Source organism: Microtus ochrogaster, unplaced genomic scaffold (assembly GCF_000317375.1).
Source record: "Microtus ochrogaster isolate Prairie Vole_2 unplaced genomic scaffold, MicOch1.0 UNK1, whole genome shotgun sequence".
Lineage (NCBI taxonomy): Eukaryota > Metazoa > Chordata > Mammalia > Rodentia > Cricetidae > Microtus > Microtus ochrogaster.
In genome coordinates, this window is record NW_004949099.1 from 30691131 (window position 1) to 30715190 (window position 24060).

The 24060-nt window shown below is 49.1% G+C and overlaps 2 protein-coding genes across 4 annotated transcripts in view; one reads left to right on the top strand and one right to left on the bottom strand.

The window, feature by feature from the left end:
• Positions 1-24060, bottom strand: part of Rassf4 (Ras association domain family member 4) — a 36408-nt gene that overhangs the window by 11571 nt on the left and 777 nt on the right. For both annotated transcript variants that reach the window (XM_013352874.2, XM_005365071.3), the window contains exons 2-3: positions 11868-11961; positions 10010-10085 (exon numbers count right to left, since the gene is read on the bottom strand). In XM_013352874.2, the coding sequence (XP_013208328.1) occupies positions 10010-10085; positions 11868-11929 (138 nt within the window). In that variant the 5' untranslated portion in view covers positions 11930-11961. The remainder of the gene's footprint in view (positions 1-10009; positions 10086-11867; positions 11962-24060) is intronic.
• Depp1 (DEPP1, autophagy regulator) lies at positions 2143-3966 on the top strand. 2 transcript variants are annotated; one of them, XM_013352875.2, is made up of 2 exons: positions 2143-2263; positions 3103-3966. In XM_013352875.2, the coding sequence occupies exon 2, from the start codon at positions 3108-3110 to the stop codon at positions 3720-3722; it is 615 nt and encodes a 204-aa protein (XP_013208329.1). In that variant the 5' UTR covers positions 2143-2263; positions 3103-3107; the 3' UTR covers positions 3723-3966. The 2 variants fall into 2 exon arrangements, with proteins under 2 accessions (XP_013208329.1, XP_005365127.1); XM_005365070.3 differs by having other exon boundaries at positions 3106-3966.

Here is a 24060-nt window from a genome sequence, read left to right on the forward strand (position 1 = left end):
TCCACGCCACAGGCACCCCACCTAACAACTGCCACACAACTCCAATCCACAGTGCTCCACGCCACAGGCACCCCACCTAACAACTGCCACACAACCCTAATCCACAGTGCTCCACGCCACAGACACCCTGCCTAACAACTGCCACACAACCCTAATCCACAGTACTTTATGCCACAGACACCCGGCCTAACAACTGCCACACAACCCCAATCCACAGTACTCCACGCCACAGGCACCCGCCTGACTCTGCTCAAACCCCTTTCATCACTGGCTGTTTGTCTCTGACATATCCCTCGCCTCTGTCTCCGTAGATAGGACTGGCTCTCTTACCCTCAAGATCACCCCCTGAGAAACTGTGCTGACAGAGACCCACCAGAAACCTCCAGCACCTCTGCAGAGCGGCAACCTCACTCTCCCAGTCATCTCATCCAGTACTTTATTTCCTTACTTACATGTCTGTGCTAAGAACATTTAACATAAGAGTCCCCCCTCATACCCCTATTCTCCCCCTACCTCTTTTCTCTTATTCTCTCTTGTCTTTGCGTATTTATTCAGTGGTATTCTGTATCTCATGACCACTTAAGCTATGATTAACCTCTTTCCATATCTATTTGCAACATGGTTCCCATCTTGGATTTCGAAGTCGCCAGGGATTGGCACACTAGGATTCACGATGACTGACATGCACTGTGAAGATGCTTGTGAACACAGAGGATGATGGTGATGATGTAGGTCCTGATGAAGGGTTCAGAGTGCTGTCGGGCTTCCAAATCCATGAGTCCTAAGCAAAGTCTAGTGTTAGTTTTCTCCTCTGCTACAAAAGGTCCATCGAGTGATTCTAAGGCACAGTGGTGAAGGGCATGGTTGGCCTGAGCGAGGGCTGAAGACTCACATACTTCATGACTGCTTAAGTGCACAGGGCAGAACTGATTGCAATGGGCACTCATTGCCCTGTGGATCTCTCTAAGATTCGTTCAGCTTGAAGAACCGCAAGGTTTCACCCGTTTATCAACAATCTCCCCATCCCTATCTTCACCATTCCAGATAGCCACCATTCTTTCTGCTTCTGTGAGCTTGTTTTATTTTGGATTCCACACAACACTTAAGTGAAATCTTGCGGCTCCCTTCCCCCAACAAATTCTGCTTCTCCCCTTCATTGTCATGGAAAGACTGGGGAGAACAACAAGGTCATGACAACTCATGCATCAGCCATACTTAATGGTGTGGATCTCATGGTCCGTTAACAGTCATTTCTGGTTTCATCCAGTTTCAAACGCTCCACTGCCCACAGAGAGAACAATCTAAAGCTAGCAAACACACACACAGCTTTCCAATATACAGTGTTTGCCTTAACAGATGGGCAAAGGGCTGGAGAGATGGCGTAGCAGTTAAGAATACTTCTTACATGATGATAGATATCATCTGCTAATAACGAAAGCTTAACTTCTTCCTTTCCAATACGAATCCCCTTGATCCCCTTATGTTGTCTTATAAGCCTGGGATAAAACCAGACTCGCTGAACATAGCGGACAATGAGGACTACTGAGAACTCAAGAACAATGGCAATGGGTTTTTGATCCTACTGCACGTACTGGCTTTGTGGGAGCCTAGGCAGTTTGGATGCTCACCTTACTAGACCTGGATGGAGGTGGGTGGTCCTTGGACTTCCCACAGGGCAGGGAACCCTGATTGCTCTTTGGGCTGAGGAGGGAGAGGGAGGGAAATGGGAGGTGGTGGCGGGAAACAGACAGAAATCTTTAATAAATAAATTTTAAAAAAAGAATACTTGTTACACTAGAAGAGAACCCAGGCTTCATTCCCAGCACCTGGGTGTTGGCTGGGCTCTCCCAGCAGCCCCTGATCTGGCTTTGGTCTCTACCTACACTGAAACTGTCTAGGTCAAGGCAAGGTGGCTGCCCCATTGCTCACCCAGCAGTGTAAACATTTCCCAGTCTCCCACAGGCACACACACAAAGGCCAGGCTGGCAGCTGGGCCAAGCCCCACCCTCCTAGCTGTTTTCCTCTGAGAACCTTCCTAAGTGTTGCTATTTTGAGCTTTCCTGACAGTGATTGATGACTGGAGGAGACATTTAAAAGCAGCAGCGGTTGTCTGGGTTTGCCAGACAGCGCAGGGGAAGAATCAACAGCACATCACCTGATTGTCCTCGAGACCGGGCTGTGACTGTCCACCTCTGGGTGTTTCCTTTGGATTAGACAATCTTTACTCATCCAGACTCCTGCCACCCTGCCTGCTGATCCACAGGTAAGAGGAACAATTGTCTTCTGGCTTGCCGCCTTAAAACACAGGGGCTTGGTTATATCTGAGGGCCCTTCTTACTCTGGGCTTTATAGCCTGGCTACTGGTTAGAGACCAGGGTGGTGGGTGCCACTAATGGCTATGATAATATGGTGTTCCCCAAGGCTTATCAAGTTTACAAAGAACTCAAGAGCTGTGATATAAAAGCGATGATTCCATGCATTTCCCAGACTATTCCTGCCAATGGGCTGTTTATAATCCTGTCTGCAGATGGGTAAGCAGAGGTTTGGAGAGGTGACATTGCCAAAGGACTCCAGGTCATGAAGAGACAGAGACTGATTTAAAACCTGGGTGTCCTCGGACCCCGAACGAACACTCTCAGTTCTCTTATTCGTTCATTCTTTATTTTAATTTTTTAATTCATTTATTTTACTTTATATGTATGAGTGTTTTGCCTACACAAATGTATATGTACTCCATACATGCCCATTGAAGCCCCTGGGACTGGATTTAGAGATCGTTTGAGCCACCACGTGTGATAAGAATTGAACTCAGGTCTTCGGTAAGAATAAGTACTCCTAACTGCTGAGCCATCTCTCCATCCCATTATATGGATATCCTTAAACTACATTAGCAATGAAGTCTTAGCATGTGGGTTTTGATGTTAGCAGGAAGGAGGAGCCGGGAGATAAGCCTTGGTCTCCCATCCACATGCTTCGTATTGCTTTCTGGGTACCCGAGTCTTGTATAGCTTCTACAGTGATAGGGAAGAAGTGGAGGGGGTCAGGGTAGCACGGCAGGTGACTTATTTTCTCTTGGCCAACAGCTTGTTTTTGCCTTGTTAGCAGCAATGAGGTCCCGGCTTCTGTTGCCTGTGCCCCACTTGCCAACAATTCGGGAAACTTCAGAAGAGTTATCACATGGGCCCCCTGGGCAGGAACCCCCAGCTTCTCCCAGCCTGGATGATTACGTTAGGTCTATCTGTCAGCTGGCACAGCCCACCTCAGTGCTGGACAAGGTCATAGTCCGGAACCAACCCCAGAGACCCTACCGGCCAGCCTGTACTAGAGAGAAGAGATGCCAGGTCGAGTCTCAAGGGGACAGCTCTCCTTGCTTCAGCAGCCCACAGCCCCCACTGTCTTCTCCTGGCAATGACAACCCTCTAGACTGGCTCTTCGGGAAGTCCCAGGAACAACAGACTGAGAGGAGAGACCCGCCCAATGGGACCAGCTCTTCAGATTACTGGGGTGTGCACAAACAGATGGACAAGGACACGGGGAGGCTCTGTGAGGCCAGGGTACCCGAGTGCTCTCTGGGAAGAAAATCGGGGCATAGGCAGACCTCCAACCTGAAAAGCTGGACTTCTAGAAAGTCTCACCAGGCCTTAGCCTCTGTCTCCGGCTCCCGCCCCAGCGGCATCCTCAGCACCCTGTACTTGCACCTCCCAGTGATCCACGAACTCTAACCCTCCTGGCAGGTCTGCGGGGACTGGACAATTCTTAGTGAGACCCATCATCTAAAGAATGATGACAGTCTGGTTCCCACAATGCAACCTGACTGGTACCATCTGCCTGTGAATGGCTGGCTGGTGACCTTGAAAGAGTGACTTTGTGTCTCTGTTGCTTAGTTTTTATCATGGTTTAAATGATTGTGCAGAAGGAGAGAGAGCACGAGCAAGGAACTCAGGACAGCGAGGGGTGCACCCACACACTGAGACAATGGGGATGTTCTATCTGGAACTCACCAAGGCCAGCTGGGCTGGGTCTGAAAAACCATGGGATAAAACCGGACTCACTGAACATAGGGAACAATGAGGGCCGCTGAGAAGTCAAGAACAATGGCACTGGGTTTTGATCCTACTGCACGTACTGGCTTTGTGGGAGCCTAGGCTGTTTGGAAGTTCACCTTACTAGACCTGGAAGCAGGTGGGAGGTCCTTGGACTCCCCACAGGGCAGGGAACCTGGTCTGCTCTTCAGGCTGATGAGAGAGGGGGAGTTGATTGGAGGAGGGGGAGGGATATGGGAGGCGGTGGTGGGGAAGAGACAGCAATCTTTAATAAATAAATAAATTAAAAATAAATAAATAAATGACTGTGAGCAGTGACCAACTCCCAGATTGCTCTAATGTGGAAATGTGTGCTGTACTCTGCGTGGCTGCCAAGGTCTCACGTGAAACCAAGGGTCAAGGGTTAAAGGAGGGGGTCTCAGCTCCCTGTGGTTTCAACCTTTCTAATGCTGTGACCCTTTAATGTATTTTCTAATGTTGTGGTGACCCTAACCATAAAATTAATTTTGTTGCTATTGTAATTTTGCTACTGTTAAGAATCTGTGTTTTCTGATGGTGTTAGGTAACCCCGTGAAAGGGTTATTTGACCCCCAGAGGGGTTGCAGCCCACAGACTGAGAACCACCTAAAGTCTTCTAAGTAAGGGCCTGAGCTCCACCCTCCACCCTGGGGCACATATCTCCCGAAGTCTCAGCAGATGTACCACTGTGTTTCTGAGGCACTGTCACGTAGGCACCTAGGGAGCCTGCTGTCTCGATTCCTGTGCACAGATCTCACTGTGGTATCAGAGACACATTCAGGGCCCAAACAGAATTCTCAGCACACAGTCTGAAGGCTGCCACATACCTGGATCTGGTGGCCTGGTAGCTACTTGTCCTGTAGTGTATCCACCATCTTCCCCTGAGTCCCTGTTACAGGAAGGGGCTCCCAGCAGGAAGTTGTTCAACCCCCTTGTTCTAGCTAAACCTGCACGTCCTAAGGCTTTGGAAATCCAGCATTGAGAATGCCAGCCCCTGGGGGTATCTACCAAGCAAGAGGGTGAAGATGGGGAGCCAGCAAAGGGAGGATTCCTTTCTCAGAGAGGCAGGTGTGTTCTCAGAGAGCAGGTAAGGGTCAGGACTCAGGGCCCAGCACCCCTTCCCTTTACTGGACTGGAGCCATCTGGCCACACTCAGGATGAAAGGGTCCAGGTGAGAAGGACAAAGCTGGGGCTGCTTCTGGATTTGCTCGATGCACTGCCAAACGTGTGTGTGTGTGTGTGTGTACAAGTGCATGCACGTCTGTGTGTGTGTACATGTGTGCATGTGTGTATGATTTTAACCATTTTGCTGTCCTCTTTTGTATAGATTTTCTCAGAAACAGAATGTAAACCACATACAAAAACAATGTTCCAGACAAGCAATTTCTTCAGTTTTCTTATTCGTAAAATGCAGGACACCCTGAATAGGAATGGGAATGCTGGATAGGTGGACACGCATAGGAAGGCGGTTTACATCGTCAGCCTGCTGTGTCTTCTCAGTAACCTCAAACTGGCCTCTGATAAGGCAGCCTTTGGGCAAATGTCCCACATGTGATAGGAAGACTGGCCTAATGCAGACTGGGTGCCTGTCTGGAGACGAGGTTGGCAAGGCTTGCTTTACCCAGTCCCTTTATATTCCATTCTGCAAAGCAGCATAAAACTGGGCGGGAGGGAGACACTTGGCGATTGGCATGGCGCTAGTGCGTGTCCCAAGAGCTCAGATGTCAAGCTGCTGCACCAACGCTCACAGAACTTACTCAAATGTTCTGTGGTGTGAAGGAGGCTCAGTGTTGACTTTAGAAGGCGCACTACCCCACCCTACCGCACACCACACTCTCAAGTCCACTAACCATCCTGGGAAGGCAGTGCCCTCCAAGCTACGAGACCAGGGCGGTCTCATAAACACTTTTCAGTTCCCAGGAGACAGATATGCAGAGAGTCAGCTCACTCCAGGGTTCCAAGAGAGGGGTCAGTCCAACCCTTCCAGGGAAGTTGAAGTAAAGAGTGTTTCTCACACGGTAGATCTCACATACAGCAGAACTGGAAGCAGTGTGAAACATGGCCACCAGGGGGGCGACGGTAAACTACTAAGTACCAAGGCTGGTTGGAAAAATCCGTTCAGACACCCTGGGTGGAGACAGTACACCCCTGCTCACACGGACCTGTTTACACATCTGCATTTCCAGAAACTCGCCAACTTCAAGAGGTACTGATTGTTCTTAGAAGTTACGCTTTTCACTGTGACAAAAATAAAATTACAGTTTTACAATAAACTGAGTGGCCGTCTTCCAGAGAGGAATTGCTCCCCCTCGTTCTTAGTAAATGGGAGAAAGGTCATTGGGAAATGGTTGTCCTAGGGTGTGGCCCTGGCCTGAGATGTACCTCATCTCTCTACAGGCATCTTACGTGCAGTGAGGGAGTTTGGCCCCAAGCTGTGCGCTTAGTCTGTGGTTGCTTCCAGAAAGGCTTATGACAACTAGGAGGGTCCCTTCCAGAGCACACCAAATGGTGAATGCTTCAGCAACTTAAAGGTACCTTATAGCCCAGGAGCAACAAACTTCTGGGTGTCTGAGACTTAGTCAGTGACACCCAATCCACGCCTTCAACAAATTCTAAACCTTAGTGCCAGCCACGGCATTGCTCTCCCTAACAGTGGCACTCGGTTGGGCTCTGGAGCTATGCCAACCTGCCTCATTTACTCCAAAGTCCTGTGAACTGAACTATCCCCTCCGGGAAGGAGAAGGGGAGGTGGCCCAAAGATTCCGGAAGTAAACAAAATGCATGACTGGGAAAGGTGAAACTTAAGATTCACCAAGGGCCTTTCCCCAGGGTTCTAGCTGCAGGAAACAGCTGCTGGGGAGGAGACCCAGCTGCCGAGGGTGCGCTTTCCCTACCTGTACGATGTGCGGAGCTTCTAAGGGTACAGCTTTCGTGAATTGTCACCCGTGCTGGGGTGGGCTTTCGCTGCTTTTGAGTCCTCCCTGCTCCTGTAGGTAACCCCTCCCCCATACTCCTGTGAGTATCCCCCACGTTCACCAAACTGGACACGGGTCCGTTGTTACTTTGGTCTATAGTGGGGTTCCTTTTCTGGAGTGAGTGGGTGTGAGCATGTGCTGTATCTCCCCAGGAAAAGTTGCTGAAACAATACAACTAGGGACTTAACTTCTGAGAGCCTCAATTTTGGAGTGGGGGCGGGGCAGGAAAGGGTCCATGGTAATACTTAGAAGAAAGGCCAAGTGGTCAGTGTACCAGATTCCTCCTGGGATCTGCAACTTCCTCCATCTGCCTGTCCTCGTAATGTCCAAGGACAGGCCATTCTGGGATCGTCCTTTAGTGAGTGCTTGGGGCATGGGATTCTAGATGGCCAGCTGAAGATTTGAGATCCTTGTACTGGGTGGTAGCTGAGTCACAGGGACTCAGTGAAACAGAGGACAGTGGGCGTGGCACCTCAGGAACCAATCATGCCTGTCTGCCAGAACTCTGAGAGTCTGGACCTTCCGGCTTGCTTCTGTGGTTATTGTTACCTTGAACACGTGCACACTTTCTCAGCCTGCCCACTCCCCGAGTCTGTTAACACTGCAGAAGACTCCTGAAAAGTATTTCCTGGTTCTATGGAAGCCAGGTCAGTTTGCCCTCTGGGTTTAGAGTTAGAAAGACAAATCCCCTGGCATGGTTAGCTCTCTGCCATGAGAGGCAGTCAGGGATGGGTTTTTGCCAGCTGAAAAGCTTGCCGAGTTTCAGAGTAGGCTGTCCCTCATGAAAACCCAGGCATGCTCATCCCCCACAGCCACCGCACAGAAAGGATCACCTTGGGGAATCCCAAATGACAGGATCAAGGTCTTATCATGTAGTTCAGGCTGACTTGAAATTTACGAAGTGACAAAGGCTGGCTATGAACTCATGACAAACCTCCTGCATCAGCTTCTGAATGTCAGAATTAGAGGTGTGTGTTAATTGTTCTCAACCTTCTATCAGAATGACCCGAAAATGTTGCCAAAACACTGGTGGGAGAAGGAAAAGTTTTTGTCGTGTGTGTGTGTGTGTGTGTGTGTGTGTGTGTGTGTGTGTGTGTGTTGGGCATGAATGGGCAGGCACACATGGAAGATTTCTGTTTCCAATCAGTTCCCTAGTGATGCTACAGGGCCACAGCAGAGAGCCACCCCAGCCTGAGTAGTATCAGTCTCAGAAAACCCAAAGCCAAGGAAGGGAAAACCCAGCCAAGACCCACCCACCACACCCTGTGCCTGTGCCAGGGATCTGGGGTGGGCACAAATTCCTCATTTAGTGGCACAGGTCAAAGATCCAAATCTCTCTAACCCCATTTGTCTGCCTCCCTCCCTCGGTGCCTATCACACCGGAGCTTGCGACTCAGGACTCTTTCTTCCAGAACAGCTCAAGCCTACACGTGCCCAGCTATGTACAGAGCTTGAGCTGGCATATGCAGAACCAAGTGGGGCCCGGTCCCAGCTCCCAGCAGTTTATCACCCAGGCGAGAAAAGAGCCAGCGGGGCCTAAGATGGCAGGACGATAGGACCGGAGGCAGGCCAGAGCATTAGAGCCAATGTGGAGCCCGGGGGCTGGGAGTGGGCAGAGTGGAGAGCGCTGGAGACAGCTGCTGGAAGGCAAGAGGATGAGAAGGAAGCACAAGGGACCGGAAGGAGGAGACAGAGGGGAATGAGAGATCACACTGGTGCCAAAGCCGCAAGCTGAGAAGTCAGGAGGGTGTCAGAAGAAAAGGCAGAGCTCAGGGTTTCTGTTAGAGATGGCACAGGTGGCCCCAGCTCTGCCTGGACTAGGAACCTACAGCCTCTCCCACTCTGCATGAGTGGAAGTACCAAACACCACTGTCCTGGCCCACAGTGCCTGCTTGACAGGACTGGGTGGGCTCTAGTCAAGTACCACGGGAGGTTATGAGCGGATGAACAAGCAAGATGAGGGAGGTTCAGGGACGCAGCTGCCACCCACAAGGGGCCTCTGTGCATTTTCTCTGGCCCTTTACAGACACTGAGAAATGGAGTACACCCAGCAGCCAGCCGGATGTCAACCATGGGAATCCTCCAAATAAAACCTTACACTGTGAGCCTCCTCATCAGACTAAAATGAACAGGGCTAGACACACCTTGGGGTACAAAGCTACAACTGAGGTGCCCTTGAGAGGTTACGGATGGTGGAAGTCCAGGCCTGGCTTGATTTGCTCTCAAGTAGATCCCAGCCTGGAGCCTGCTAAACACTCCCCAGGGTGTTTCAAGGCTTCATAAATTCCTCACGAAATTCCAGATATCCAATCTTTTTTTTTTTTAAAAAAAAAAATCAGCCCCCACTAGGGCCACATTTACACACTGTAGCCTTGGGTACCAATGGGTGGCAGTCACATTTAACTAGTAACCACTCCCCATATGCCCCTTGTCCTATGAGCTTATACCTCAAGATTAGTGAAGACACAGCTTCTCGGGAGAGAGTGCCACAGAGAACGGGCACAGGTGAGAGGTCCCAGGACTCCTGGCTGGGTTGGACAGGCAAAACTAGAGTGTGGGGTACTCATTGAACTGAGTGCCAGCATGGACTCAGTGGGAACTGGTACATTGCTGTTGGGGAAGTGCAAGAAGAGCACAGAGGGGCCAAACTCCCCCCATCTTCTCACTGAGCAGTGTGAAGGGCAGACGGAGAAGGGGCTGGACAGGCGCCAAGACGTCACACGCACGAGACCAGCACTGCATGTGGGTGGAGGTGGCTTTCTTGTTAGAAACCCTCACAGGGACACCCCCAACCCTGCCTTCTGGTAACCTGGTTCCTCACTAGGAAGTTTGACAAGAGCCAGACTGGCTCACTTGGAGAGAGGGTCTAGGCTGCACGGCTACCCTGAAAACAACAGGCGCACACCTCAGCAGTCCACATAAGCCGATCCAGATGATGATGATGCTACAAACACAAAGGGTTAGAGGTCTTACCTCGCGGTGTCGCAGCTGGAAGCTCCTGCCCTCGTGGTAGCAGTTGTAGGTTTTGAGCAGGCTTAAGAGTTCTGACCTAAAAAGACAGACACATGTGTACACTTGGGGTGGGGGTGGGGACTTGGGCATGGCATTGCCACCACAGATCTTATTTCTTCATCCGTAAAATAAATATAGAAGCATGCATTAGATGCCAGCCACATCTAACCAACCAAGAGACCTGACAGCCTCATCATGACCCTTGCTCTTTCATCCTCCAGCAGCCTCTGCATCTGGGCCCTTGTATGAGTTGGAGGAGGAGAGCAGTCAAGATGGGGCACTGGGAAGTAAGTAAAATTCCCAGGGAGGTTCCCATCCCATAGGCAGCACCTAGGGAAACACTTTCACCATTGCATATGAGCAGACCTGACGGCCTGCTTTGCTCTCCTCTGACCCGTGGCCTCAGTGGCTTAGATTAGCAGCTGCTGTGGGGTCACGGGAAAGGTGGGGGATGCCTGGTTCCTGTCTTAACTGTCCAGAGGTACAATCCTGGGATGAGGGTGACAGGGCCCAAGGAGGCCACTGTGCCCAAACACCGTCTACTAGAACATCGAGACGCCATAGTGCCCTAGGGATGGTCAGGAAAAGAAAAATCAGTGTAGCGTTGGTACAGGCCAGGGGATGATGGGATATGAGGCATGCAGGTGATTTTCAACCTCCCAGTAGGTTGAAAGGGAAGAAAAATCAGGTTAAGACTAACATGGCATACTTACTGAACTCAGTGCCCAGAGGGCTCGCCTTTCAACATGCATCAGTGAGGGCTGGTACATCACTGTGTGTGAAGGGGTTGTTAGCTAGAGTATGTTCTGTCTTCCTGGCCACGGTCCCCTGCTGGACCCCAGGGCTCTATCACCTTTCCAAATAGTCCCCCACCACACACACACACACACACACACACACACACACACACACACACAGTGCTCAAGAGAGCAGTGACATTCTGGGGTTCAGGTGGATGTGTGGCCTTTGTATGATGCAGAGCAAGGGCAACAAAGTGCAAACCAGTGACGGCGACAAGCCACTGTCCTGGGCCCACAAATATCTAAAGGTCGGACACAAAATTATTGGGAAACACTCAGGAATGTGAAATTCATCATGCCCAGTTGTAGACACTCAGGACTCAAAATGCTAGATAAATGGGGTGGGGGGAGACTTTAAAAATAAAATGTATGCTTCTTGGGCTGACAAGCTGGCTCAGCAGGTAAAGGTACTTATTGCCAAGTCTGGTGAACTGAGTTTGATCCCCGAGACCCACATGGTGGAAGAATAGAATCATTCCCTAAAGTTGCCTTTTGGCTTCCATATAGTTCCTGTGGCAATCACCCCCCACCTCAGAGGCAGGCAAGCAGACAGACACACACACACATACACACACATATACACATACCACACAAATAAGTAAATAAATAAGTATTATAAAAAGATGCTTTTCTTTACTTCAGAGAAAATATTCCAAGTAGTTCTTATGAATCAGAGTAAATAAAAAATAAAATTAAAACGTATCAATAAAGTACACCTTTTCACTAAAACCCACAACCATGTTTTTAAAGTGTTTCATACGGTAAGAGTTTTCACACAATTCTGGTCTTTACACAAATTAAATACTGTCACTGTAGAGTCCTTGTTCAAGCCCATATTCTGAAGAATACCTTCATCTCCAAAGAAGGCTAGAACCCCAACAAAAACACCCACCGCTGTCCACAGGGCATAGTGCCACATCTACAGAGTTCTAACTCCTGCATCCTGGCCTCCACGCAGGGGAAGGCCACAGGAGGTGGCAGAGTGCCCCCACACCCCGGCCCTGTACACCTAGACTTACTTCAGAATGAACTTGCTGTCGCTGATGGGCACATGGGAGCTGGATGAACAATCTTCCTTCATCTTCGTCTCTTGTCTTCAGCCCCAGAAGTCACCTGTCAGAAGATAACAAAGGGTGTTATCTTAGGGTCACTATTGTTGTGATGAGACACCATGACCAAAGGGACTTGGGGAGGAAAAGGTTCATTTGGCTTACACTTCCGTATCATTGTTTGTCATTGAAAGAAATCAGGACAGGACCCCAAGCAGGGCAGGAAACTGGAAGCAGGAGCTGATGCAGAGCCCACAGAGGAATGCTTTTTACTGGCTTGGTTCTCTCGGCTTGCTCAGCCTGCTTTCTATCAGAACCCAGGACCACCAGCCCAGGGATGGCACCATGGACAATGGGCTGGGACCTCCCCATCAATCACTCATTGACAAAATGATCCTGGGGGAGCCAGAAGGAGCCCCAGCCAGGGTTTCCCAGTACCCATAGCCTTGGTATTTCATTTATTCACTGGAAAGTCATACTTGTCCAAGTTCAGGGTGGTTAACGTTGGAAGTGCCAGGTCAAGGAGCTCGCTCACCTGTCCCTCTGGAAAGTTCTACAGGGTCTCCAAGATCAGTTCCTAAGCATTTTAAGCCAGGTACTCTTTTCTCTTGGATGAACATCATCCAGATGATGGCTTCTTCTTGACTTTTAAAGTTTTCCTCTGCACCGGTCCTTCCTCTTCCTTTCCCACTGAGCTGGGGCAGAGACCCATCAATGTCTTTGGGGTCTACTCCCCTGGGCCAGCTCTCCTAGTGGGGATTTATCACACTTATTCCTGGACTACAGAGCAGTTCTAGGAATTGTCTAGTTCTTACAATACCACCACGAGGTACTAATCAACATTCCCACTTTTACGGTGAGAAAAAGGTCAGAGGTGAAGCCTCAAACCAACCAATGAACAGGAGTAGGACACTCTTCAGACACAAGAGTCTGGGTTTTGACTCTGGCCTCTCGATCCTCTACTCTGTTTGCTCTTGGTGAGTTCTCAACCCTAAAAGCCATGTGGAGCCCCATCCAGAATTCAGTTTCTGCGGCGGACTCACATTTGAAGCTCTCTGTCTCTCTCTACACTCAAAACCAGGAAGCCTGAGGGCCTTCAGGCCTGCCCATATTGCTTTCACGGAAGATAATGTACTAGAACTTTTTCTCTATTCTTCTGGCATCTTCTAAATTATAGTTATCCCCTAGCATATGCAGAGGTATGTGGGTTCCTGACACTGCTAAGGGGCCACACCCTGTGATTGAAGGCCCACCCAGCTTAGCTGTGCACCCGTCTGGGCTGTGGCTACAGCTTGTAGGATTTTAGGTGAAAACCAAGCTCGCAGGAATTCTTTTTCTCTCAGAAAACTCGTGGGCAGAAGACTTGTTTTCACTAGATCCTAGCAGTACGACACATGGCTCTTCCTTACTGAGTGGAGAATTTGCTCCTGTTCACTTCTCTTTGGTGTGTCTGACTAGGCCGCATGACTGTCTGCGGAGCATTTAATAACCACATCAGTAAAGCAAACAAGCAAAAACAAGGGTTCCTTAGCTCAAGCCCTGATTCTTTGATCGTCAGCCTGAGGACAAGTACAGGCCAGATCATGCATCGAATGTGCAGATGAGGGACAGAGGGATGCTTTGTGTCCAGACCGGGAGAATTCACTGTGCTCCTCAGAATGGCATTCAATTTAAAACTTACCAGCTATTTATTTCCAGAATTTTCCACTTCATAATTTCAGACCAAAGTTGCCCCCATTTACAGAAAGCAGAGATAGGCTAGAGCGACTGCTTCCTGACTGAGGCCCCTCCCTGAGGGTCCTTCCTATCTTCTGGGCAGCAAGACAAAGCCTAGTACACCCTCAGTACTGATGCAAGCTCTACTTTTCAGCCCTCTGACCAGTCCAATGTACGTCTCTGTTCTCCTTGCCTGATACCCACAAGACAGATGTCCCCACTAGACGGGCATTCGATTATAGAAGCAGGAAAATTACTGTTGGCTGGGAGAAGTGGGAGGATGTGGGGAAGATGGGCTTAACGACAACCTTAGAAGTATCCCATCAACCCAGCGCTGCCCACTCTAAGGCAAGACCAGTCACAGCCTGCAGAGACGCCAGGCCCCTTGAAGGGCAGACTTTGACCTAAGTAGTGACTCAGCACTGCCGCTCGGGATCAGAGCTGGGGACTCCCTGTGTATTCTCGTTGGCCCAGCAACAGGGTTTTCAAAATAGGGCTAGGTTCCTCCATGCTCGGCTAGTGAAAAGAATGCCTACACTCTGTGTCTTGGTAGTTCCTCAAACTTGCCAGAGCAGAAGTGTTCTGCCCAGGGGAATGCCCTGCGATGGGGTTTCTGGGATGACACTGGTTCCACAGGCATATGGCAGAACAATGTAAAATTTTGAGGAAGCTTGTTACAGGAAGTGCTGCAGTAACTCTGGAATGATGGGAAGCGGGGATTTCCCTTGCTTTCCTCTGCATCTTCAGCTCTTGCCCATTTCCTGCATGAAGTCCCAGCCTTGGCCGTGTTTGACACTCTTTCCTCTCATATGGCTTTTGCTGTGTTCCAGAGGAGCCTTCCTCCCAGCCTATCCTTAGCTAACCCAGCACACCAGGAGTAGGGCGGGCCTTGGTCAGGGTGGGGTGGAGACTATCACCTGGGCCTCTACAATATCTATACTCCCACGTGATTAATTGATGTCCTCAGGGGCACCAGGGCACAGTGAGGTGGCCGCCAATGCCTTTCTGCTTCACGCTTTGTCTCTGGGACCAAGAACAGCTTGGAACTCCCTGGGGGTGATGTGAGTACAGGATTCATAGGCTCCCCCACACATCACTTCTTTCAGAGTTGGAGACACAGCAGTGTGCAAACCAGGCCCGTTCCTTTAATCACAAACTGAGACAGGAGGACTACTGCAAATTGAGGTGCAGGTTGGGCTCCAGAGTAAGAGTATATGTCACAAAAAAAAAAGTAACCATGTTCAGGGACTAAGGAACAAGAATCGGGGGGCACATTCCTCTTTTCAAAAGGCAGATCTTCTGGTTGATTCATAGGAAACCAGAAATCTGGGTTTTTATGGGTTTGTGCACCACTACTTAAAGCTGGGTGCTTCGGGCAGAAACACTGGCTGCCCCCAAAACGATTAGCAGTCTTTCCAGCCCCTGAATGTGGGGCCACGCTACCAGCTCCGCCTTTTCTACTACAAAAGGATGTGTGTGGATCACCTTCCCGATGGCAGCAGCAGCAAGTTTCCTGGTATCGACCCACAGTCACTCCAGTGTGAGCCCACACACGTAAAAGGTAGAAAGAGGCTCTGCACACAAAAGCAAGCGTGCGGCATTTGTCTCTGCAAACCTGGGCTTCCTCCTCGAATGTAACGTTTTCCAGTTCTACCCCTTGTCATGAGAATCCCTACATATTTTGGCTTTTAGAGGCTCTCATGAGTGGTAGGTACTCCTTCCTCTCTGGAAAAGTCTGCAAGTCTGTTATGGTTAGATGAAAAACCACTGGCTTTTTATGCCGACGTCTTAGCCCATTACTTTGCTGAGAGTGTTTATCAGTCTTGAGAGTTTTCTGAAGAGTCTTCAGAGTCCTTCAAGGACAGAGTCACATTGTCAGCAACTGGAACCTAATTGACTTCTTCCTTTCCAATTCGTATCCCTCTTTTTCTTTTCTCTTGTCTGGATGTTAGTTGGTACCCTTGCCTTGCTCCAGATTTTACTGGAAATGCTCTCAATTTCTTCCTATTTAGTACAATGTTGGGCATAGGTTGGCCATCAAGTATTGGGCAACCCATGATTCACATTTAGTTCACAATAATTAATGCTGTGAAAATGATTATAGTATCAAATATGATGTACCGATTCAACACAATCTTCACTCAAATTTCAGTGACATTCTTCACAAAATTTAGAAAAAAAAATTAACATTGATATAGACCAAAATAGCCAAAGCAATCCTCAGCAGAACGAGCAAAGCTGGCAATGTAACTGTCCCTGCTGACAGTACATCATACAGCCACTGCCCCTGACCACAGTATATCACACAGACACTGCCCCTGATCACAGTATATCACAGGACCACTGTCCCTGATCACAGCACATCACATGGCCACTGCCCCCTGATCACAGTATATCACACGGCCACTGCCCTGATCACAGTATATCACACGACCACTGCCCCTGTTCACAGTATATCACAGTCATCGAGAAAAAATAGCAGAGCAAACATTACATCAGTGAGTGGAATAAATAACCCAGAAATAAATGACACACAGCTATGGTCACCTGAATTTTGACAAAGGTGTCTGTCAAAACCACAATGCAGAAAAGACCGCCTGACTCACAAATGTGCTGGTAAAACTGAATTCTCACGTGTAGAGGAATGAAACTAGACCTAAAAGAGAGCCTGAAACTGAACTGCTAGAGGAAAACGAGAAAACACCCAAGTCCAGGCAGAAGCCAGGGCTTCCTGAAAAGTCTTTCCAATCACTTATGAAACAATCCAAAGAATTGAGAGATGCTAAAAGGTTCAAATGGTAGTGTGAAGGTACCACCTACAGAGTGTGTGAAAACCTTTCCAGCTACACATCATAGACTGATACATAGGATACACAAAGCACCAAAAAACAACTAGATAGCTAGTTAAAATAAGAAATATGAATGGCCAATAAATACTTGAAAAGTATTCAATATCCTGGACCATTGGAAAAAATAAAAACTAAAACTGTTTTAGAGTTCGTTTCACCCCAGTTAGGATGTCTGAGTCTGTCTCACCCCAGTTAGAATGTCTGAGTATATCTTACCCCAGTTAGAGTGTCTGAGTCTGTCTCACCCCAGTTAGAGTGTCTGAATCCATCTCACCCCAGTTAGAGTGTCTGAATCCATCTCACCCCAGTTAGAGTGTCTGAATCCATCTCACCCCAGTTAGAATGTCTGTCACCAAGAAAACAGTGCTGGCAAGGACGTGGAGAAACACACCACTGGCGGGAATGTAAATTTGTGCAATCCCAATGAAAATCGATGTGAAGATTCCTAAAAAATAAAGTCAAAATAAAAAGAACTAGCAGATGGTGCAGCTATGCCTCTCCTGTGTATATGCCTGAAGGGTCTAAGTCACACACCCATGAACACTGCTGTTATTGTTTTTAGAAAAAAGGAACCAGTTCCTGTCTATTACCATGGACCATGGATGCAGCAGCCCGTGCAATGGAATTTTATTCAGCTGTAAGAAAAAGATGAATCATGACATGTGCAAGACAATGTATGGAGCTGGAGACCATTGTGTAGAGCAAACGAAGCCAGACTGAAAGAATAGGGAGCCCAGATTTAAATTCTCTCTCTCTCTCTCTCTCTCTCTCTCTCTCTCTCTCTCTCTCTCTCTCTCTGTGTGTGTGTGTGTGTGTGTGTGTGTGCATGTGCGCACACACGCACACAAGAGGAGGCTGGAAGCATCAAATCTTATCAAGCTGGAGTTACAAACAGTTGTGAGCTGTCCAACACGGGTTCTGGGGACTGAACTCCAATCCTCTGCAAGAGCAGTATACACTCTTATCGCCGTGGCCTCTACCCAGCCTCCCTAAGATGCTAAAAATATCTTCAACAAGTTTTTTTTACTTATTTACTTAATTTGATATGTATGAGTGTTTTGTCTGTATGCATGGATGTGCACCACTTGCCTAGTATCCATGGAGGCCAAAAGAGGGTGTCATATCCTTTGCATGAAAGTGGAGGTTAACAGCTGGTTGTGAGCCACCATGTGGATGCTGGGAATCAAACCTGGGTTCCCTGGAAGAGGAGCCAGTTCTCTAAGTTACTGAGCCTCCTCTCCAGCCCCCCAGAATTTGTTTTTAAAGAAAAAGCAGCAGTGCCTTCTGTTGCCATAGGTAACCAGAAAGCTGTGTGTTGCAGTGATGCTGACTGCTTCCGTGGTTCTGCGTCCTGGACCCGTACACAGTGGATCTGCACTTGGAGAGAGAAGCAGGCTCTCCTGGGCTAAGACACTGGGTTTCAGGCATCTCTCACTGCAGCAGTCGTGGCTACATAGTGAATTTAAAAACATAAATAAATAAAGATAAGAAGAAGAGAGGAAGCAGAGCACACACTAGCAAGACAGCCACATTTAGGTCTGAGACTTGTTTGTGGCTTCGGACTCAGGCCTGCCTTAGTTTACAATATCTTTATTTTCCCTCAGAATGAGAATACTCCCTTTCTTTTACTATGTAGTAGGTGCACCAATAAGTGGAATTTCCTTTAAGTCAAGGAGTGGTGGCTTACTAACAGAAAGGCCTTTCTGAGGAGCTCTGGGCTGGGAGCCACTAAGACCTGGGTGGCTGCATATGCAAGCCTTGTCTTTTGAGCCTTGATGTTCCTATCTGTGCAATAAAAATGTTGGCCTCCAATGGCTTTGACATTTCCTCAGCTGCAGAACTCTTTATTCAAGTGGGAAATTTACGCAAGCAAAATTGAAAAGGACTGCTTTGGTAGGCAGTTAGGCAGCTGGCAGCGAGCCAGTCCACTAGAGAGTCAAGTGATGTTTTAGTGAGACACTGCCTTCCCTTGTTTCCCCTCAGCCCGTCCCTGAGGACATGCCCCAGTAGCTGGTAGTGTCTCTCACAGTGAGGTAGCATTAGGTAACCAGAGGAGAAATGGTGGAGGGGGAGGGAGTATGCCCTTAGCATCCATGGGAGGGCAGGGGAGCAGTAATCATGGGGGCATTGGTGGTTGGAGGGAGAGGGGGCCATTTCGGCCAAAGAAGCTCATCCATTTTCCATAGGCCATAGGTCTCATGAGAGAGGAGCCTTGGTTTGTGTTTAACCAGTTTTGCAGAAATGAAGCTATTCTACAGATACTTTGTGACTTTCTATCTGACTATAGGACTATTGAAACAATGGACCCCAAATAATTGGTAATTTTCCCAGAAATATCATGGTGGGAGAAGGAAAAGACAAGCAGAAGGGAATGAGGGAGCAGAGGAACACCCCTGGGCCAGAAGCCAGGGAGCTGCCAGTCAGCTAGACATGAGGAGCAGTGAAAATAAGATATACAGAAGGAAAGAAAGGTAAAAGTCTTGGGGCGAAATGTAGATGAAGAGAAATGGGTTAAGTTATAGGGGCTACAAAGAAATAAGAGCGAAGCTGAGGCTGAGCATTTACAGCTAAAAAGTCTCCATGAAGTGATTTGGGATAAAACCGGACTTGCTGAACATAGCGGACAATGAGGACTACAGAGAACTCAAGAACAAGGGCAATGGGTTTTTGATCCTACTGCACGTGCTGGCTTTGGGGGGGCCTGGGCGGTTTGGATGCTCAACTTACTAAACCTGGATGGAGGTGGGCGGTCCTTGGACTTCCCACAGGTCCGGGAACCCTGATGGCTCTTCGAGCGGATGAGGGAGAGGGACTTGATTGGTAGGGGGAGGGAAACGGGAGGCGGTGGCGGGGAGGAGGCAGAAATCCTCAATAAATAAATAAATTAAAAAAAAAATAAAAAAATAAAAAAAGTGATTTGGGAGCTGGATGGTGGCCTAAAAGAAAGCCTGTTCCGCTGGAGGTAAGATGGACTTGTGTGGTTTGCTGACTTTCTTTGTCCCTCTTTCCGGTGTGACCACATTGAAGACATCTCCTTTGTCTGTTTTCCACTTTCTTTTGCAGGGGGTGGGTTTCGAGACAGGGTTTCTCTGTGAAACAGTCCTGGCTGTCTGGAGCATCCTTTGTATACCTGACTGGCCTTGCATTGACAGAGATCTGAGTCTCTGTTTCCCTAGTGCTGGGATTAAAGGTGTGCATCACCACGCCCGGCTTCTGTTTTCCACTTTCGATTTGGCTCTTTTAATTAGCTTGCTGAAGACGGTGGCCAGACCTGAGTTGCAACACAGGCTGTGACTACCACATTGATTTGCCCAGTTCTCCTTTACTGGGTTGATTTGAGCTGGCTGTCACTAAGTCTCATGCTCACAGTGTCTTAGTTGTGCAGGGTACATGAGGGGTGTTCTAGCGACTGCTGACAGGGAGAGCTTGAAGAGAGAGCATATTCACCTTGTCAGGAAGCAAAGAGTGTTTCTCTATGTGGGTCGTTTTCCTCTGACTGGTTCCCTAGTGTGAATCTCCCTGTGCCCTGGGCAGGGTATCCAAAGGCAAGCATCTTCAATGGCCTACTTTCAATCTTTTGCAATTAAAAAAAAAACAAAAACTATGCTCATACTCTTAGCTGGCACTGAGTCCGAGGCAGAGACTCACTGTGCAGGTAGACGCCCCTTGGGAGAAATAAATGGGGAGAGGATACAGCTGTGAAACTGGCCTGGCCTACTACCCGGGCCAGTCCACAAAGCAACCCCAGATGTAACTGGACAGCCAGTGTCAGCAGGCTGCTCCCCCCTCCCCAGCAACCTTTGTCCTGGTCCTGCTCCCCACCACCCAGCGCACAAAACTCAGGCCTCCAAACTCACTCCTCTGGCTGACAGATGCTTTTTCTGCTCCTCAGAGGCTCTTCAGGAGATAGCACACCTGACTACCTTCCCTGGGTGAACAGACAATGAGTGAGTGGCCCCCACTTTCCACTTCAGCGACTTCTCTGTTCTGCCAGGCATGTGGAGGCAGCGACAGCTGGCACACAGCCTGCCGCAGAGGGACAAAGACCACAGGAGCTTTTATAACCCCGGGGTCTAGGCTTTTGTCTTTTTCTGTTTGCAGAAGGCCAATTCTGGTTCTTTAGGTCACTGTAGGACCTGGTCACCGTGGATTGGTTGCAGAAGGAGCAAGGGGAGACGCCACTGTGGTGGAGTATTCAGGAAGTGAACATGAGCACATCCAACAGCCTTTTACTGTGAGCTTATGAGTGGCCTGCTGTTCGGTCTCAGAGGGCCCTTCCATACTGGTGATTGAAGATGGCACTGTCCTTACTTGGCAATATGGGCAATGGGTCAACATCTAAAGTAAAATGGAAGTTGATCAGTGAGACCAAAGAGCTTGGCTGCCGCTGTTTTAACCTTTCCCGGCGTGATTCACATTTAAAATAAGAAATGGAGTGACTTGACCCTCAAGACAAAGGAGGACACAGTCAGGCACAGCCAGCAGGGCTGCCAGGCTAGAAGGGAGGCAGATGCAGGCTACGTTGCCCTGCACAACTGGCTCTTAATGCGGGGGACAGGAGCCCAGGCTCCGAAAACAATGAGCCTCTAAAAGGCCCTTCCAGCACCTGTCAGCCCTCACAGGGCAGAGCTTCCCCAGAGAGAAGCCAGCTGTCTGCTGAGGGGATCTGACTGGACACAGGCTGTCTGGTCAGCCCTCAGCAGTACAGCCACCTAGATAGCCGGCTGCTTTGGCATAAACAGCAGGCAGTCACTTAGCAGCTGCTGCCCTCTCCTGCTGTCCAGTTCTAACGTCCCCTTGCTCCTCCCCTGCCATTACCCACCTGTGGCTCAGCCATATCCCTCCTCCCCTAGTCTTAGGGTGCTCAGTCCCACCAGCTAGGAAGCCCTGAGAGCGTGTGTGCACTGCCAGTTGGAGGTGATGGGGGTCCAAGGGAGACAGACAGAGCTGATCCACAGTCATCACCACCTTCATTCCTACCTGACCGTGGCTGACCACCCTCGCCAGGCCACCTATGTCCCCTAAGATCCTGGTGATGCCATAGGAACCTGTTCTGCCATATAGGCCTCCTTGAACATGCTCCCCTTCCTCGGAATAAACTGATCCTTGTTCTTGGTTCCTGTGTGGACTGTAGGCCAGCCATCTGCCCTCCCTTATGACTTCCTGATATAAACTGTAGCCCAGAGGCAGTGTCTCACCCACACAGCTGTAGGACAGATGCTGGTTTCTGCCCTTGCCCTCCAGTGTTCTTTCCTGTAAGCTGAGGCAACAAAATCATTTCCAACCTTCCCACTCTTCCTCATGCAATATCCTCACACCTCCTGGCTGTGTCCCCACCGCTCCAGTTCAGGTTCGCTCCCTACCAATGGAAGGGAGGATTCATGAAACCTATTATTTACACAGCTCTGGTTTGGGGGCCAAACAAGAACTCAGGTGGCCTGGGTCCAGTGGTGCAGCACAGCTGAGTGCCCCCCCCCCCCAACTACTTGGTGCTAGCTGCTGCCAGGTTGTCCTCGGTAGTCTAGTATCTGCTATACCCATGCTACCTTTGCCCTGGCCTGCGTGCGATGTGCAGTTGCTCGGAGAGGTTTCTCTGGAGACACGATGCTAGGTCTTACAATCCTTTGGGATGTGAGTTCTTCTGAGAACATAACACCTTCATCTCAGACCAAGAAAAATGTGTGAGTGTGGTTGTGCTCACGTGTGCATGCAAGTACACACGTGGATTGTCATTACGGCCAGTTGGGATGCCTGCTGGGATCCCAGATCTTGCCCCCAGATCCCAGGCTGAGAATATCCCAGAAAACATTCTGGCTGAGCTTTTCTTTGACTGTTGGGTTGGTATGTGACCTCAACTGCTCTGCCATCACTAGGTCTTGGGTTTGTTAGTCAGTTGTAATGGCAACTGGTCTGGAGTGTTTCTCAGGCTCTTCTCAGAACTGAAGCTAGGGGATTATTATACCACAGTCCAAATCTCTGACACTAAAGGTCAGTAAAGGAGATGGGCAGGACTCCAATTTTATCTCAGGGTATGTCCCAGAGGAAGTCCCTTTAGGCAGGAAGGAGATTCAGGGAACTGCAAGTTTGGGGAAACTGCTAAAGGTTTGGGCAAGCAGCCACTAGTTCTTGGGTGCTTACTTTTAAAGGGTTTCAAGGGGCAGCAAGGTGGCTCTGTGTGTAAAGACACTTGTCACCCGAGCCCGAGGACCCAAGTTCAATTCTCAGAACTCATGGAAAGCGGATGGAGATAAATGACTCCACAAAGTTGTCCTCCGACCTCCACACATACAGCATGGCATCGGATGTGACCGACAACATGCACATGAACTAATTCACACACAACAACAACAACTTCAAAATATTTTCTTCAGTGTACTTTTAAGAGGTTAAACAACTCAGACCTTCCAGGGTCTGAGCCCAAACCTTACCCTGCCCTGATTGTATGATCTTGTCAAATTCTATCTACTTTTGAACTAGAGTTCCTCATCAGTTAAACAATTGTGATCCTAACGTTCATCCTTAATAAACATTGTTGACATTGGGCTGCAGGCCCCAGGGAGATAGCAAGGTTCTAAGAAGGGAATGTAGAACTCAAAGAGGAGAAAGGGCTCCTAAGAATCAGGAGACGGGGAATTTAGCTCTGAAACCAGGACTCAGATCCCTAGCGGCACAGGCTTCCCCCTAAAGCCTGTAGTCAGGCTGTCTCCTCTGAGGCTTGCGTAGGGCTGAACTTCTCCTTCCACGGTGTTCTTGTTCTCTGTTTCAGAGGCCCATAGGCTCCGACTCAGGGAGACCTGGCCTTAAATCCAGTTCTCAGTCTCACCCACCAGACTCTCCTGAGTTTCAGACAGACACTTCAAGCTGATAAAAGTTCGAACAAACACAACAACGTGCTAAACACACTCTCGTGTAATTTCCATCAAACAATATTTTGATCCAAGATGAGTTTCATCTTCTCTTTTCTCCCTTCCTCTCTCCCCCAGCCGCCCCCCATCCCCCTCCCTTCTGTCACTCTCCCAACCTCCCACCTCCTAGGGGAGCAGGAAGCTGCAGGCAGGTCTGTTTACCTGTTCCACTGTGCTTTGCAGTTCTGTTTGTTTTCCATAGCCTCTGGCATCGAATTCTGAGTGATACCCTAGGACCTTGCAGGCAAACTGAAGCAAGGGTAACAAGAATCTCTCCTGCCAGCTTAGCGTGTCACTTTGGTGAACAAGCTGCCTGGGTTCAATTCCTGGATCCCAGCCCTTCTTGTTATTGACACTCTTTACTTCCCGATGAGGTGGGCTTTCTAAGCTCCCTTACAGGGTTTTTATTGTTTATCTTATTTTATTTTTTTATTTTTTCGAGACAGGGTTTCTTGGTAGCTTTGGAACCTATCCCGGAACACTGGCTCTTGTAGATCGGCCTGCCTCTGCCTCCTAAGTGTTAGGTTTAAAGGCGCGCACCACCACTGCCTGGCTCCTTATAGGTTTTTTGTTTGTTTGTTTGTTCTAAAGGTTTTGACTGTCTTGGCACTGACAGTCTATGAGTTGGGAACACAGACAAATTACAGTCCAAGGACTGAAGTTAAGGAGACTTGCAGGTACAGTTCCCTACGG

What these genes read in the sequence shown, in the direction of transcription:
- Depp1 (XM_013352875.2), top strand. Translation starts at nt 3,108, where the DNA reads ATGAGGTCCCGGCTTCTGTTGCCTGTGCCCCACTTGCCAACAATTCGG.